Source organism: Vanellus vanellus (assembly GCF_965231255.1).
Source record: "Vanellus vanellus genome assembly, chromosome: 5".
Taxonomy (NCBI): Eukaryota; Metazoa; Chordata; class Aves; order Charadriiformes; family Charadriidae; genus Vanellus; species Vanellus vanellus.
In genome coordinates, this window is record NC_138910.1 from 79,053,643 (window position 1) to 79,071,645 (window position 18,003).

An 18,003-nucleotide genomic window follows, 5' to 3' on the forward strand; every position below is an offset into this window, starting at 1 on the left:
TGCCGAAGCTGAAGGAAGCCAGCCCTGGCCGTCCTGCTCCCTGCGCTCGGGGGACGGTGCTGTCCTTCGCCACCTCGCTGAGTGTTCGCTTCAGCGTAGTTTTAAATCTGAGAATCATCAGGGAGCAACTAAGAGACTGCTCGAGGGTTTTGTTAATCTCCTTGACGTAGTCTTTTTTTTTTCCTATCATACTCAGCTCAGCTTTTACTTGCTTTAAATTTAATGTGGTATTCGTATCTACCTTATGTTCTGCATATGATCTTCGTGTTTGCGGTTTGTGCAATGCCTGAGCTGAAAGGTGAGCATCCTCTTAGGATCCCTCTGAGATGGGAGGTGTTAAGGAAGGGGAGCTGAAGCCCAAGAAACCCGGGGCGCCATGGGCAGGCTGAGGTGGAGTAAGGTGTTAAGCTCAAGCCCTGCCTGTGAAATGAATTACATGCTTTAAATATTCCAGTGTTTACACTTCAGGTTATTTTTGTGGTATGATAGTGAGTACGCTTTTGGTTGGCTTGGAAGTAGCTACTCTATTCATCTCAGAGACGCTGTTGTCCTTGTTGGAGTCCCATTTGCTGAGCCTGGCACCGGGAGACAGTAAGCATCTTCTTTTCCTCAAACTGGGAGAAGGCTTCTAGCTCCTACAGAAAGAAACGTCCTGAAGCACATACTGCATTAAAGCTAAGCTATTTCCCTCTGAAAACCACAGCGCTTACCTGCGTGCAGCAAGGGTGTCCAAAATAGTACTTGGTAACTGTTGCTGTGCTTAGGTGTTTGATCCATCACAGCAAAAGTGTCCTTAAATTGTCCTTTGTCTCCGTAGCTATCAGTTCCCTTTCCTTCAGCAGAACTGAGGAGTCAGCACAATCTTAACAGCAAGTTGTCCTAAAAGGCCAGTTGCCTGTAGGTATAGGAGTGTCTGTCTCAAAATCTGTGCTGTTGTCATATCTATATGATTCTTCTCAGATCAAGTTGTTTTCCAAAAATCTGGGAACAATGCTTAAAATCCATTCTATGGATCTGTGAAAACCAGTAAAAGATGTCTCTCATTTGTGGCTTACTAATAAGACTAAATTACCTCTGCATTGGTTCCTATTTTATATTGGTCTAGAATAAAACTTGTAATGTTTTCTTTGTATTTTTTCTTTGATAAATCAGAGTCTAAGATGTGGAAAAGGGAATATTTAAAAATCTGTTCTAAGGCTGCAATTCTGTGGTCCATCATGGAATCAGTATGAGAAGGAGGATGTTCTTAACATCAAATTGGGATTTATCCTTTCAAAGGGAATGATAAGAAAGCTGATGAGAAACGTTTAAGTTGTTGGTGCTGAGTTGTAGACTACACTCCATCCTCCGCTGGTAGTTGGCTGAGGGAAGGGGCGACAGCCTTGGGCAGTCCGAGGCCGAGCTGGGCAGTGCCCGTCCCCTCCTATGTGCTTATCGTATGATGTCTTTCTGCAGCACAGCTGTGCCTGAAAGGGCCTCTTAGTGCCTCGGCTCTGGTATTTCTCTCTCTACAACACAGGTATATCGGTTGGCATTCCGGTCTGTAAGAACCTCAAAAGTTATGCGATTTATATTTTGCGGACCACATTTTCTTTGAGTCATCTCTTTCTTCCACAATGAATTTGGAAGTCTTGGTGGTATAAATTACAACAAAGCATACTTCTCCACTTACCTGAAAATCTTCATTTTATTTTAACAGATAAACAATCAGATATTGTATGGAAGAAGTCATCAGAATGCTTCTGCAATCATTAAGACTGCCCCATCAAAGGTCAAGCTAGTTTTCATACGGTAAGAACCTCTCTCATCAAAACATTTGTTTGCACTTTAGTACATTAGATTACATTTTTCCATATTTAGCCTGTTTTGAAAATGCTGAATTGCTCAGTTCTCTTTGAAGCGCAAGAAGCCTTTTCCTTGACTATTCTTCTCGAAACAGTTGAAGAGTTCTGCTTAATAATGTAACAAAAGAAAAAAATCTGTCGTAATTGAATGCCTATTTTAGGGGCATCTGCTGAAGACTTCAGCTGTCCCTCTTGGGCTTGAGAGCACCATTGTAAGAGCTTCCTCTCCCACAACTTACTAAAGCGCTTTAGGCCGGTTCTGCCAGCACGAAGACGGGGTGGGCAGCTCGCTTCGCCCAGGCTGCCGCAAGGGAGTGGAAACGGTGCAGAGGTGTGGGGCTGGAGAGGGAGCTGCTGTGAGAGGAGCAGGCAAGTGTGGACGGAGTACACGCAGCATGGGCTGGGTGGACGTGTGCAGGACAGCTTTGTGCGGGCATCGAAAGAACTTAAAAAGGGAGCTGGACTTATTTGTGCAGAGGGGGAACTTGAGTTTGATGAGGAGCACTGGGATGGCTTCGGTAGGAGGGAATGTGCTAAAACAACCTTTCATCTGCGTAAGAGTTGCATGTGGGCGTCTTTTCTTTTACTCCAAGCGTGATAATTTTTCCTCTTTGTATGTGACTTAAGGACATGTCCGTGCATTCACTCTGAGGTTCAGGAATTGTTATGACCCTGGCAGGAGGTCTGGGAAGAAGCTGCCTCTTTCCCAGAACTCATATGTGCTTTAATATGTTGGAATTTCATAAATGCATCTATTCCAGCTGTGACTTCTGTTGGGCTCTTGTCCCCATGTCATTGTATAATGTGCTCTTGCCTACGTATACATCATACTTGATATTGGTTTATATTCTTCGCTCATACACAGCTTACCTGTGAACAATGTAATAATCTGTGTGTGAATGCATACAAATGTGTACATTTACTGGCACGGCTCTGGTACAGCGTACACGGAAATGATGGAAGAGCAGCATTAGCGCGGTGAAGAATGAGTTGCTGCACTTGGCAGCACAGAGGCTCTGGAGGAGATTAATGATCTTGCCTGCAGCTCCCGTGTTACTTTCCCCAGCCATTGAAAATTAAACGTCATGTACAACAGCTCGCTCACCATTACTTAATTGCATGTGGAAAATGTGTCTGGTTGGACGCTCCAGAGGTGGAACCACAACTTATGAAACCAAAACTCGGGGCTGGGTTTCGTGCTGTCGGGCAGCACGGAGAGCGCGGGCTTCTTTGCAACCCGCCCCGAGCACCGCAGCTGGCTGCAGCGCACGTGTTAGCTCGCGTCGCCCATGGATTGGAACTCCTCGGTGCGTATTTTGTGTCGTGTTTAAGTCTTAAAGGCCATGTATGTTCTTAGCCATAGTTCCCCGTTTCAGATTGCCTAAAAGTGGATTTCAAGGCAAAAAGTTGTCTTAATGATCATAATTAGTAGATATTGGAAAGACCACTGCATAAATCTCGTCTCTAGAGCTTTAAAAAAAAAGAAACAGCTTCCATTTTTAAATGGTGCTGCTGAGGTTGTAAACTTATGTCTTCGCACTTCCCAAGAGCACATATCTTGTTGCTGCTTTTGGCCTTGCGTTGGAGTATGCCGACAACCGATGGGTCTGTTCGCTTGACCTGCGCAGCCGTTCGAACAGCAATGAAAAGAAATTCTCCCACTGAGAGAAAGTCGTTAGTAACTGGAGCACTGGCTCTAACGCGGGGAGAAAACTAATGTCGCCTTTTTTTTGGTGTATGGTCGACTTCTCATTGTAAGAGGGGCGTTTCAAGATTTTAGCAAAGCCAAAATAGACTGTCTCTCTTAAAGGTGAATTTTGAGGAGAAACAAGAGTAATTTTCTTTTCTCGTGCAACCTGTATTCCGTGAGCCCGTCCTATCTTGGTGTTACCCGTTCCTACACTTTAGACTACAAAACCAATGGATGTGATTGACTGAAAACACGAACCAAAAGACGGTGCCGGTCCCAGAAGCCCTGTCCGTGGTGCAGTTCGCGAGAAAACGTTTTTGCTTGCTTTATCATCTTATTTTAAAACTGTAATATGAAATGAGGGTATTGAAATGCCACTACTAAATGCATTGTGGTGCCAGCTGGAGTAAATAAGAGCAGCAACGGGCATCGTGAATCTCCATCCATCTCTCGTACGTGCGTGTGCAATAGCTTTTCCAGCTGAGAACAAAGCGCGGAGCGTAGCAGACTCGGCTCTCCTGGTAGGTTTGCTGCTTGGCTGATTTCAGACACGTTCCTCTGGGCTCTAATGGTGCGGAAAGAGCAGGATACCGTTACATTTGTTATGCTTTGAAACCGAGGAGGAGCCTGTTGCAACAGAAATACTGCTTTCTTCCTCCGGAGCGCTGTTAACCGTGCAACTTAAAGGTAGGAGACCCGTAGCATAACGTAGCCGAAACACATCCTGAAGCGCACAGTAAGAAGAGGCCACAGCTCACCGTAGCAAAATAACACGTACCGCCGGAGTTATGAGAGAAACTGATTTGGTCTTCGTGTGCGTGAAGATATTAATATTCTGATTTCCCCAGTGGAAGGCCTGAGTAGGTTATAGCTTTCCAGAAGCACATCATTCTGCAGCCTGAAAAGCCCCTGCGTGCCTGACTGAGCTGACCGGGGGCGTAAACGCAAAACTGGTGGGACTCTCGGGCTGTTATGAAAAAGTGCCCTCTCTGATATCCTGAGGCCTCATTTCCCTCAGATGAAGGGGGCTCAGCGATAAGCACGCTGCTTTTCGCTTTGAAGCAGGAAACGGCATCAAGCTTTTCCTATTTCTGCTGGTTTGGTTCGTGTGCAGGGCAGGGGGGATGTTTCCAGAAACTCTTTAATCAGGTACAAAAGAAGCCCAGAAATTCCTGGGCACAGAAAGGCTTTTCTGTGAGAACGGCAACAGCTGTCATTAAATAACTTGGATTTTGTTGCACCCACGTTTATTTTTTCTAGGAAAAAATAAAGAATAGAAGGTGTCCTCAGCCTTTTTGACTTTTTACTAGAATCCTAACTTAACCGTCTGCGCTATAAAAATCTGTTCACGCTTCTTTTTTTATCCCCAGGTAGCGGTGCAATTGCATTCCCACCCTTTCCTGCAATTTTTGCTGATGAGACATAGCGCAGTAAGCGCTGTGAGAATCACAGACGTCCCCTTACACTTGAAGGTTTCTCGCCCGGGTTTATAAGCGTCTTTTCCTCAATTAAGTTGATGATGATTATTTAAAACAGTTGATTTTGGCCAGGTGCCAAAATATAGGTCTTAACACAGCACTGTTTCCCAGTGGTGTCATTAATTACACGAGCTTGTAATAGCATCTAAAAGATTTGCAGTTATAGTGTCACTTTACTTTTTTTTTCTTCTTTTTTTTTTTTTTTTTTCGATTCAGTGCATCTTGTGCTTTGTAGCTTTCTACAGTAACAAATTTGAAGGCGTTTAACCTGCTCACCCGCTTTGTCAAACAAACCAACCAATTGCCCAAACGCAGCAAGATTTTCCTGAGATGAAACGGCGCGGTCCCGGTGCTTCCTTTGATTAGAGGCCAGTCACGTTTCATCTGACCTCAAAGTCTTACAGCTGCTGCATTAACTTCCCAGCTACTCTACCAAATACGGGTTATCTTTTTGATTTCTGAATATCAGAAATAAATAATAATTTAACTGCAGCTTTCCAAGGCGTATAAAGGAGTTTTGCTACGGAAGCGCTAGTGGAAGTCAGTGGCAATAGGGCACGTCAAGGTCTTAGTTGCCTTTTGAAATTCTTGATGAGGGTCTCCAACAACAGGAATTAGCCGGGTAGTAATCTGAGAAAGGGACTTGTGCCCTAGTTCCCAAAACAGAACGGGTTTTATATCCACTGTGGTTTTTGTTCATGCGTTATAAGTCCCTCCTTTCAAGATGCGTAATAAAACAATATAATTAGATTTTACATCTGTAGCAGGAAATCCAGTTTATATCAGAATGTTCTTTTACAGTGAGAATTTTATGATTCAGCAAATTCAATGTTTTTTCCATGCTCAATTAACTGCCTTTAATCTGTTTTGGCACTTCAGTGTTGGTATAATAAGCAGATCAAATATAGTTTGAATGCTTGAATCAAAGTGAATGCCACTGATTTCAAACCATCATCCCATTGTGTTCGGTTCTGTGATTCATTCTTTGGTATACCTTTATTCCTTAAAAGAAAATTGTCTTGTGCTGTGATGAAACATGAGAAATGCTTTAGGAATAAAGTGCGGTAGGATTTTGCTGATTTAAACACCATCTGTTAGCGGTCCAGAGTTGTCCTCCCACACTGCAGTCACTCGTTCTGTTGCCATTGCTTCTTGGTGATGGGATTGTAGCTTCTCGGTGAAGCCCCCAAATCTCTGTCACCTAACCTCTCCCTCCGTTTTTAGGTGTAATTGGAAAGACTAATCTCTTGTTATTTATGGTGACGTGCAAAGGAGAGAGACCCTCATTCTCGGAGGACGGGTAAAGCGCGGGCAGTGGCTGGGTCGGCCGGTTCTCGCTGCGGTTTAATGCTCTCCGTTGCTGTGACTTTGTCACTGAGTCTTTGCTCTTCTTTCAGAGCCTCTACACGTAACGTCGTACGTCGTGTGCCAGAGTCTCGAATATTGTCATGCTTTAGAAATTAGTTTTGCTTTAAGTCTGTTCTAACGTACATGACTGGTCATATTTTAATAGAATAAACTCTGTTTTCACTCGCTTTGATTGTTTAGGTTCTTTCATGTGGGAAAGCTTTAAAAATAAGCTCTTGCCAGACACTGTGCGTGCAAGTCTGAACTTTTCCTGTTTTCTTCAGAGCTGTTTCCTCCTTGCTGTCATACACGTGTGAGAACAAGTAAACGGTTGAGGAAGTTGAGTAATTTGGGCTCTTTCAAACCTATTATGACTTAAGCTGCAGTTTAAATGAACGTTCGTTGCTCATTTAAAATACCTGTATGCCTTTGGCTCTCACATAGTTAGGAGTAGATGGAGGGGAAATAGAGAACAGGACTGTTCTTGCTGTTGGTAGGAGAGATTTTTCAAGAAGACGCGCAATACAAAGGTCTTGCCTTGACCTAGCTGTAGGAAAAAATCCAGCGTACCTTTTCAGCGGTCAACTTCCCTGCAGCTCTGCTTTTCCAAGGAATTTCTAGAGGGAAAACAAAGATGAGAAAATATGAGATCTTGACCTGATTTTTCTTTTTTTTTTTTTTTTTAACAAGCAGGATGTGACCAATTTAAGTTTTCAATAATCTGCAGGACTTTATGCCCTGGTGTAACAACCAGTAGGAGTCCTAAGAATTACTGGGCAAACGTTGTTCATTCACTTGGTCTCCAGATCTGTTCCAACTGAGATATGCAACTGCATACAAGCTGTTGGGTTTTTCTTCTTGTTCCTGATGTACTCTGTATTCCCCAAAAGCATCCACAGCCCCTTACAAAGTTGTTGTCAAATGATCTTTTAGCACTGATGATGTTTGTAGTTGTGGATAGCTTGGCAGGAGGTTCGTTTCCTTTAATTTAGACATCTAGAGGTCATCTGGGCTTCTGTGATGAGTGAACAGTTGTCAGGAATCTCCAAAGAGCAATTCAGTGCATCCTGTCCTAAATTACGTCACTTAGGTGCTGGGAGGAATTGCCCTTCCGAGTGGATTTGATTTGGGATTTGTCTTGATTTTGCACTCATCATAGAAGAAGTTTGGACACTATCTTGGACAAGATGCTCTGCTTCAGAGGGGTCATGAATCTCAATCAGCGTGCTCAACAAGGATTTTCTTAGCATCGCATGAGAGTGAGCTTATACCATCACAAACCTGAGAGACATAAAGTAAATAAAATGGAAAAAGAAAATGTCCTCAAAGGAAGGCATGGAACCTGAATTCAAGAACTAGAAGTCTGAGGTTGATGACTAAATGAAAAAAAAAACAAACAAACAAACAAAACCAAACCCACACTCTGAATTTGGCTGAGGCTGTGACTTCTGGTTATCGTCTTTACAAAGATAACTTTCTGAATGCTTCATAGACCATTCCAGCTGTGTGTGACATTCCTCCCAAGTGCCGGAGACGGCTTTCTGATAAGAGCGGCGCAGTGTTTCAGGGCAGCTTAGCTGAAGCCTTACAGCACACAACTCTAACTTCCCTTCAGGCTTACTTTTTGCAGGGTGGAATGAGTAATCCCTTGAGGTTTATATTTGCATATTGCTCTCTCTAGGCTTTTTTTTTGTGCCAAGTGTTTATGGTGGTTAATTATTAGCCAATAATAACTATTTGTCTTTGCTTAAGCTGCGCATCTCTCCCTTCATCGGAGTACAGTTGTTAGATGGAGCCAAACATCAGAAGTTCTCTTGGGTCAGCGAGAAAGGACGGGGAAGGTCCAGGGATCCTATTTAGACTAGAGAGGAAGTAAAATGCAGTAAAGTACGGCAATCTAATCAAATACGTCTGAAAGGGTATGAGCTTTTCTACAGTTTAAAGAGTCTTTGCCACTTACATACTGCTTTGATCTTGGTTCCTGTGACCCTTTGCAGTGAGGAAAGCTCCTCGTTTCTTCAGTGTCGAGCTATAGTTAGTGGCGTTGGTACAAGCCGTAGGCACACTAACCTCCAAGCAGATCCAATTCCCATTTGCTCCCAGAAACTCCTCCTGAGAGGTTAGAGTATTTGTGGGAGGAGTGATGAATTCCTTCCCTATTCAGTTTATATGTAACTGATGAAATATAAACAGCTCTCTGGTGCACAAGCTCAGGAAGGAGTTGGGCTGCCGTCCCAGCGTCTTAAACAAACCAGTATGAGACCTGGAACGAGAGCAGTGGATGTTTATCATTTCTGCAGATAATGGAGGGGGAGCCTCTGGGCCTGCCTGCTGCATAAATGTCATAGTACGGTACTTCGACCCTGCGAGTACGAAGCTGCGTCTTGACTGTGAAGGGTTTAGACATCTTAACCTCAAGCAATATTGAGCACTGGTAACTGAGAACAGCTTTCTCGGAGGTGGTTATGTAGCAGCTATTGGCAAATACATCGAATGCTCATTTGCAGGCACTCTAATTTGAATATGATGTTCAGACTTCTAAGCTGTCTGCTCCTGCATCAAAAGGAAATGATTGCTCCTTTCGCTTGTAAATAAATTCATGTTTTAGTTGAGGACACTTATGGAAGTGGAGCAGAAAGAGCAATTTATTATTAGATCTGTCACTTTAAAATATGTTCCCACTTTGATTCTGCTTTGAAGCGTTCTCCTTTGAAGCAGCATTAAAGTATTTAAATATGTACGCGTCCTAGCAGGGGGAGATTACAAGTTGTGGCACTTCCTAACCTTGGTGGGTTTTTTTAGTTTTTGCATTTTATTTTTTTTTTTCCAGGGAATTACTGTAAGTGGGTTTTTTATTGCTTGGAAGTCTAATGGCCATCCATTTAAAACTGCATAAAGATGTTTGCCCGGTGATTGGGAAAAAAATATATTTCTGCCTATATATGAAGTAGAAACTAGTTTGTATAATTAATTACACCCTACTTTGTCATGCAGATCACGAAGCTTCTGTCTAGCAATTCCTAGAATGTTTCTTACAAAGGTTTCTATACACCTCGTTATTTTCAAGTTTGCTCCTAATTGCAAGGTGTGCGGCGTGCGTTGTAAGCTGCAGAAGTGTTGCTGGTTTTCATGCTGTTTGTGCTTCATATGGACTATTGTCAGAAAATCCTCCGAGTCAAGTCAAAATTGCTGGGTCTCTTAAACACCTTCCGTTTGCTGATTTATTTTACAGGCTAGAAAAGCAACATAATTAGATCGATGTCTCGCGAAGATAAGAGGAGGGAAAACGTCCCTGCCTAATATGCCTTGCGGGGTAAAATGCACTTGGAAATTGTGAAACGCTTATGAAATTCATGGGCTTGACTCTGTGCGTTCCTCAGATTTCTGTCTCGGCCCTGGGCACGCGTGTTTCTGCATCCCGGGACGCTCTGCTCCTGATCCTAGCGTGGTTTCCGCCTCTTGCAAGGCTTCGAGCGGGGCCAAGGGGAGAGGCTGGGAGCGAGTACAAAAATGAGCAGCACAGAACCGATTCCTTTGAATTGTGTGGCTGTTTGGTTGAAGATAAGTAAATGAATTCACCAACCTTTGCCTGCAGGATTTATCATTTCAAATGCCGGGGACTGAATTTCCCATACGCTGCTCTGCTGAGAGCTATCGGTTTTACGGTGTTGCCTTTCAGTGATCAGAACATGCCAACTTCGTGTGTTTAACTCTTGAGGGAGAAAATGAGACTTTTTTTCTTTCAGGCACTCCTGTGAGATGTTTTTAAACGCATCCTAGTCTAATATTTTATTTCAGACATTGAAGAGGAAAAAATTCTGCTTGTGTTACCGTAACCTGGAAGGTAGTAGGTAGGACCAGAAATCAAACCCGGAAAACCCGCAGCATGAAGTCGCGTCCTTTCCTCTCAAGATCTGTATCTGCAACGCCGCAGTATTACCGATTCCTCCTCTGTCACGTTGTGGCGAGCAGAGGCTGTGAGATAGTCCTGTATCTTTAGCAAAATGGGGTTTGCATCATGTTCCTGGCTTCTGTGTTCCGCGAGAGTTGTTCACCCCAGAAAGAGAGGTGCATCAGTACGGTTTTTGAAGCTAAATTTGGAGTCTTTTTTTTTTTTTCCGTATGCCTTAAACGTTATCACCGAAGTCATATTTTACTTGGTTCAGTTTTACAGAGGCCAAAAAAATGCAGAGCTAATTCCACACACCAAATAATTTTAAATGGCAGTTGAGGAAAAACATTAGCAAGGCAGAATGCTATTTAATAAAAAAAAAAAAAAAAAGGCTCTTGAAAGTTACAAAGTTATCAGAGATCAGCTTGGGAATGCGTTTTAAAGAGGATGGAGGAAAAGATGCCATACGTAATAAGCATCTTAGCAAAATAATGCACTTTATGTGGGGGGGGGGAATCGATGTTCATCTGTTTTCTTCTCCCTGCATTTTATAAAAAGTCTTCCAAGTTTTTACATCAAAACTTTTAGAAAAGACCACAGCAAATACGAACAAAAAAGAAAAAGCAATCTATTGTATTAAAACAGGTGTTATATTACAGTAATGTGAATATTGGACAACGAACGAGCAGTTTACAAACGTAGACGCCATTAGAAGAGGCTGTTAGCACATGTATCGATGTGTAGGGACCATAAACTCCAACTGCGTCCTCTGATAAGCCACACAAAATTAGATTTCCAAAGAATGTGGTGTCAGTATGTCCCAGATGAAACTACTGTGGTCCCAAGAAGGGGTGTAATCTGTTTGCTAGCAAAGAACAAAAGCAAAAATGAAGTACGGTTCTAAGCTCTAACTTCTGGTAAGAAACAGTTACTTTTTATGCTGGTAAGGGTATTTTCTTAATGGGTAAAATCAATGCAAAGGAAAAGTTTGGCCATTATGGTTTAGTGTGTAACACGTCATTGTTTGTTTGTTTTACAGAAGTGAAGATGCAGTCAATCAGATGGCTGTCACTCCTTTCCCATTACCTTCCAGCTCCCACTCTTCTATTGAGGTGAGGTTTATGGGATTTTTTTAATTAGGGATTGCTGAATTAGACAGATTAATCATAATTAGCAGTTCATTATAAATTTGAGCACCTTGTCTAATTAAGCCCTCAGTCATAAAATGCATTGGGTAGGAACTTGACCTAATGGCATATTTTCCCGTCTCTTCTTTATGATCTCATCGTTACTGAAAGGGCTGGCATGGCATTAACGATGGCTATTAAACAGGTTATTGCGGTACAGGAGGAAGAAAGGTCTCCAAATGAAAACCTTGCCATCTCCTATCCCGCTCCTTTTTCGGCTGGTTAGAGTAGTTGTGGTGAGGCTCTTTTGCCTGGAACATGGATTTCCTCCTACAGAAGAGAAATAGGCGTTTTTCAGGGGAAGGCGCCCACCTTCTGAGTTCCTTTGCCCCAGAATACCCTCCCGTCAGCATCTCTAAAAACGAAGTAGCGATGACCAGCAACTAGCTACGGTAAAAGAGGTCACTGTGTACACGGTTTGCATCACGAGAGCCCCTTGAGATGACCCCAGCCTATCTGAGAGCCCTGGCCCACCTCTTTGTCCCGTGCCTCAGCATCGGACTCTCTTGTTCCTGCTCATTTTCTCCCTGGAGGCGCAGACGAGGGCTGTTTAAGCAGGGAGCTCTACCGCACCGCGGTGTAGCATACGATCTTCCAGTGCAGAAAGTTCCTTAGCGTGGTAATGTTACCAGTGGTTTTCTTCATTCTAGTTGTCATCTCAGCCCCAGTGTGGACTGATTGCTCTCTCGTGCCCCATGAATCCCCGCAGTGTCACCACATTGTTATCATTTTGACATCCCGATATAGCGTAACTAAATTTTCTAGATAAAGTACATGGTTAGCCTTGCTGTTGCTTCTTAATTCTATTTCTGTTTGACCTAATAAAGCAAAAGATGTTTTATAATTCAGTTGGGGTTTGGTCTTGCATTGAATTGATAAATTCATGTGCATCCAACTGCTGGTATTTCAATAAGCATTACTGTGATCCCGCAGCACTGGTCCACTCTGGAGAGGTACCGCTGGACAAAGCTCCTGTTCGCACGCTTGCTATTGCTTTCCAGGTCCTGTTACCGCTGCTGCCTACTTCCATACGGGCGTAGCGCTGTGCAGTGCAAGAGCTGCTTAGTTTTCCTTTGGATCTGAGTCATTTTTGGACGGTGCTTTGGCTCTTCGTTCTCTCCGTGAAAGCAGCGTTGCCCAGCTGCAACTGGTGGATTGCAAATCGCTCTACAGTTTACGGAGCCCAAGTTCATTTTGGGTTTTGTTGACTCTTTAATCCCTGCATTTGCTCCCAGCTTTGTTGAATATTTGTGCCTTCAGGAGGACCCAGGAAGCTTTGTTTAGGTGGTCGAATGACTGTAATTAGACTCTCCCGGCATGTGGAAACCAAAGCGCTCAGCCTGGTGGGCCCTGTTTGCCCTTAGAGGTAGATGCTTGTGGGTTGAACTTCATGCATTAATGGCAAGCTCTTACTATTTACGTTGTGTCTGTTTTATAAGCGAATGCAGGTTTTTACTTCTAGCTACTATCTTTCTATTATATAAAATAGATGTAACCAAAAGATACTGTTGCTGTGCACAAATGTACAGTGCTTTCCTTTGTCAGCTGATCCTGTCTTTAAATAAAGCACAACAAAACTGACTGTGCATTATATCTTGAAATTATATCTTCAAATATCTTTGAAATACCAACTATTTAACGTTGTGTGTTACATACGCTGTGCATGAAACTTCTCGGATCAGATTAAATAGCCTGGTTAGTGTAACCGAATATCAGGGCGCCGTGGTTACCATGTGCTACTGGGTTCATTTCTTCATCTTGTCTTTATCTTCATTAAGGTCTTTTAATATGGAAAGTGATAAACAGTAAATATGCCTTAAAACAGGGTCTTGCTTCATTGCATGCGGTTGCAGGACAGGATGAAACTATGTTGTGGTGCCATGCTGCAGGCAAGCCACCAGAAGCAAAGTGCACTAAATATTCATTGCTGTAAAATATCTGTTTAAAAAAAAATTCATTCATCAGAAAGCCACAGAATGAGATATTTTGTTGCAATAATGAACAGAACGAGCCTTTGTACTAATGCAAAGGTACTTTACCTGGTCAAGTGCTGGTCGAGATGTTTGGGTAATTCTCGTTGTGCACTTCAATGTAAAATGTCTAATGAAAATTCAGAAATAATTGTGCTTCTGGGACTGAAGATCTTAAAATTTGATTTGTTGTACATAGTCCATTTTGCTTTGCAGGAGAGAACGTTTCCACGTTTGGATCAAAGGCTTAAGCCTGTTAGAACTCTCTTAAAATAAAGCAAATCAAAATAATAGATCAAAAAACTGTTCAGATTCAGGACCTGGTTGGTTTTAAAAAAGGGAAGGAGAATTAACATGTTAAATTTTACATGTAACTGAATTAGCGATACTCTAACCTTTCTATTCTAACTTAAAGTTTTCCGTGGAAAGAGGCCATTTTCTATCTGTCTTAACTTCAGTTGTCGGTATGGGAAGGAAATAATTTTTCTTGCAGGCGTATGCTCCTTAAATATACGCTAGTTACTGTCTAGACAAAATACCAGAAAATCCTCATCAGACGAGCTTTGCTACTTAGTATGGCGCGGTTTAATGTTTCAAGGGCCGTTTTTGTGGGGAATCCTCTATGGAAAGGGAGAAACTTCTCATGCAGGAGAGCACATCTTGGTGAAAATACTTCTGTCTTTTGGGCCGTTACCTTAATTTGCTCGTTCTCCCGTAGCTGTCGCTGGATGTCATTTGCAGCATTCTCACACTAACGTGCAGAAGCACCTGAATCCTGAGGCTACCGTTGGGCTTCGAGGCTTGTGCTCCAGCGCTGGCTGCAGCCTGCTGAGCTTGGTGGCCACGTGCTCCGACCAGAAGAGCTTCCGCTCTACTGACTTGTCCACGGTGGAGCACTCAGTCCCGCTGCTCCCAACCTGTTTGGATTGTATAAAGGAAACTGGTCTTCCTTCCGTACAAACCCAACAGTTTTCACAGTTGATAGGGGTTAGTCTGGCCTCGAAAGTCAACCCGGATCTGCACCCAAGGGCTGGTATTGGACTACCTCACGGTACTTTGGGCCAGCCAAGTGGAGGCCGAGGTCTGTCTTTCAAAACTTGTATCGCTTATTTGTCTCCTGACATTAGGATGCTTTAATTGTGGCTCTTTTTACTTTTTCATGCTGCTACTTGTTTAGAAAAACAAAAGAAAAGGTAAAATTGTCTAATTTTTTTTCTTTAGCTGTTCTGGGGCATCATAGCTCGGTTTAAAAACTGTTATCAATCCTTTCTGCCAGGATCATGGTGGCACTGAACCTGCAAGCAGCGAAGAAGACCCGAGTTTGGAAGTTGTCATGAAAAGCTTGACTGATGAGGAATCCAACAAAGCTGTAAGTGACTTAAAGCATTATTTAATGATGATCAGGGCTTGGAAACTATAGGCTCATTGCCTTGATATGTTTTCTATCTGCCTTTGCGTTGGAGTATTGCAGCACGTTTTCGTCAGTTAATATCCAGTACACGTAAAAGCAGACTCAAGCTTTACATACACAGACTGTTTCCGTGACCGAAGCAGTCAGTGTCATTTGTGAAAATATTGGGATAAGAGTTTTTACGTAGCATTTTGGCCCTCTCTTGAGTTCTTTCTCAGTGAGGGGATTGAGTTTCCACTCTTGCCAACCATGTGTGACAAACTTCAGAAAAAAGCGTGGTCTGTAAATCATATTCTTATTTATATTCATAGCTTCGTATATTCTAAGGCCAAAATGTCTATTACCATAATCTAGTCTTGCCTCCTGAATAACGTAGCTATAGAGTTACTCTCAGTAATTTCTACATCGAGCCCATAACTTACGGTTTAATGCAGCACTGTCAGTGCGCACCGTAATAAATACTGAACTTCTCATTGATACAGATGGGGGGTTTTGTTGTTTAATATGTCGGGAGTGTGCATTATCAGAAATTTGAAAGTCCTTCAGGGTGCAACTCTAATCTCTTTTTTTGGACTCCATGTTAAAAATTTGAAATGGAAAACTACTAAACATGCTGAAGAGTGACTAACCTAGACGTACGTGAAATTTGCTGAGACAGTCTTTTTGTCCAACAGCCTACTCCTTTCTCAAGGAGTGCGTTGCCCGAGGCTTGCTGTGTGTGTGCACAGTCGGGTGTGCTGTCCTCAACTAAGGAAACCTGACATTTCCGGATTATTTTTTTCTTAGATGTCTTCTTCCTGCTCCATCATGTCTTTTGCAAAGAATGTCCTGGGTTTTGCAAATAGGAATTGAATATACGTGATGTTCTATAGCTAGTAAGTATTTCATTAACGAGTCGAGGAACTCCAAGAGTTAGGAAGTGTTATGTGCTATTCCAGCATCAGAATTAACCGTCTGTGTGAAATGGATTGTTTTGTGTTCCTAATGGATTACAAAAAAGCTGGATTATTTGTATTTGGTAGCCTTGTGCAGAATCCTCCTTTGATGCGCTGAAATATAAATAAATCGGAGTTTTATTATATGTATTTACCGGTGTAATTCACCTGGTTTTATTGCTGTTGTTGCTCAGTTTGGCAAGAAATTTTTGAGGGGTTACAAGATAATGTGAAAAAAATGCTCAGAGACTGAAGTGGATAAAAATATATAAAATGTATTGTACCAAAATGAACTCTTGGTGCAGGTTATTGTGCTGTGCAGCTTTTTGAAAGGTATTTGAGGAAGCGTGAACTAGGGGGGGGGGGGGGGGGGGGGGGGCAGAAGAAAATTTACAGCAATCCAAGATAGTTGTGGAGGGAAGATGCTGCTGGAACAACAGGGAACCCAGAACGCATGGGCAGCTTCTCTTCAAACATGAAGCAAAAAAGAAAGGAACTGTGGAGCCAAACGGTAGAAGTTGCAGTATTTTAGACTGAAAGGTAAAAGAAAGAAAAAAATGAAGCATTGGTGGTAAGACTTGTCCAGAACAGGGCAATGGCAGAAAAGTAAGGGAAGGCAAAGGCATGGATTTGTTGAGACCTTCCAGGAGAGCAGAACATCCGTATCGTACTTAGTTTTTATTTCCCGCTGTCCATACCAAGTTATCTCATCTTTCCACTTAAATTGTTTGTGTAACAGCAACCGGCTGCTACAACTTACTTCTTATCTTTGGAATTCAAAAGGCTTTATCCAGCAGGCCGGTATTATTACCCCCGCGGCAGCACAGAGAGGAGACGACCTGTCCCAGGTCACTGGCGAGCCCAGGAGACAGCGAGCGTGTCCCTCTTCTGGCTGCTGCGAAGCCCTGCTTGCGTTCGGTGGATATTTGCTTAGCAGCGACTCACTGATTTTTCCATGAGTTAAATACATCCTGAAAAGTTAAGGGCTAGGAGGTGGATTTAGAAAAGTACTTGAATGCCCCTAGATCCACCTGCCCGTTCCATAATGCCTCCAGTTGGGCCAACCCTTGGTTTAGAGGCATAAATGGATGAAAAACAGTGGTGAAAACCAGTTTCAGAATTTCAGAGTTTTCTTTCAATCGGGATTTTAAAACTACATGGCAAATATTTCAAAGTGCATCTTATTTTCGTAAACGCTGATGGTTGTGAGCAGTCCCTTCTGACCAGAAGGAAATGAGTTCATAGTCTTATGGGCGTTAAGACTCCGACGCTGCGGTGCAGCACAAGACAGCTCATTATTTTGAGGAAAAGAGATTTACCTTGCAGTCTTTTAGTGACTGTTGAGGCAAAAGAAAACAGTTCCTTGTTTTTCGTAGCATGATGGTTGCTACTAGAGCCTAATGCTACTTCACCGTTGTTATTGAATTTCTCAGTCATGTGTCAGCAGACATCAGGAACGTAGAATCAACAAGTAAGATCGAGTTCACCGAGTAAATAAAAAGTATGTGCTTATCGGCAGAGATCTTCCACAAGTATGTACAGCTCAAAGCACGGGCAGGATGTTTCACAAAGTGACAGCTGCAATAAAAAAAAAAAAAAAAAAAAAAATCACATAATTCTCTATTCACTTGTTGCTGATAAATTTGTCAGTCTCTCCCGAGATACTTTTTGTTGTCACTTCATCACTTTAAAAAGTATAAAGTTATATAACGGACATCATTGTAGACTTGGATGATAAGAAGGGGGAAAGAAAACAACTTTATTTCTGAACTGGAGCCAATGGAAGTGTTAGGCAAAGTCTGCGTGCTTGTTAGCTGAGGTTTGAGGGGGCCTGGTCGGAGGTCACGGGTTTCTGAGGACTGTAGCTGTCTTGCTGTCCGTAAGGTGTCGCCGGAAAAGAATTGATGCGTAGGGCTTTGAGATGCTCTTGAAACTCTTAATTTACAGAGGTGAAAGTGGCTTGAGCAGTCGTCGTGTGTGCCCTGAAGCACCTCGCATCGCTAGCGGCCTGGCAGGGCGGGCACGCGGGTCACTGCCCTGTGGGTGGGATAATTAAACTGATGTTTTGGTGTCCCTGCCCATGGCAGGGGGGTTGGAACTCGCTGATCTTCGAGGTCCTTTCCAACCTAAACCATTCCGTGGTTCTATGTTTGGTGTGTGAGAATGGATTCATTTTGCTTAAAAGATTTGCGCTTGGAACAATAACCCGTCTTTACCACAAACAGCAAACATCGCTTTGAAACACTGGT

General features: G+C 42.8%; 1 protein-coding gene across 1 annotated transcript in view; it reads left to right on the top strand.

Moving 5' to 3' along the window:
- The window catches only part of PATJ (PATJ crumbs cell polarity complex component), a gene marked incomplete at its 5' end in the record, with an annotated part of 149,132 nt that overhangs the window by 95,655 nt on the left and 35,474 nt on the right, over nucleotides 1-18,003 (top strand). Inside the window, 3 exons of the mRNA XM_082484225.1 lie at nucleotides 1,700-1,791; nucleotides 11,291-11,363; nucleotides 14,685-14,777. Coding sequence (XP_082340351.1) covers nucleotides 1,700-1,791; nucleotides 11,291-11,363; nucleotides 14,685-14,777 — 258 coding nt within the window. The remainder of the gene's footprint in view (nucleotides 1-1,699; nucleotides 1,792-11,290; nucleotides 11,364-14,684; nucleotides 14,778-18,003) is intronic.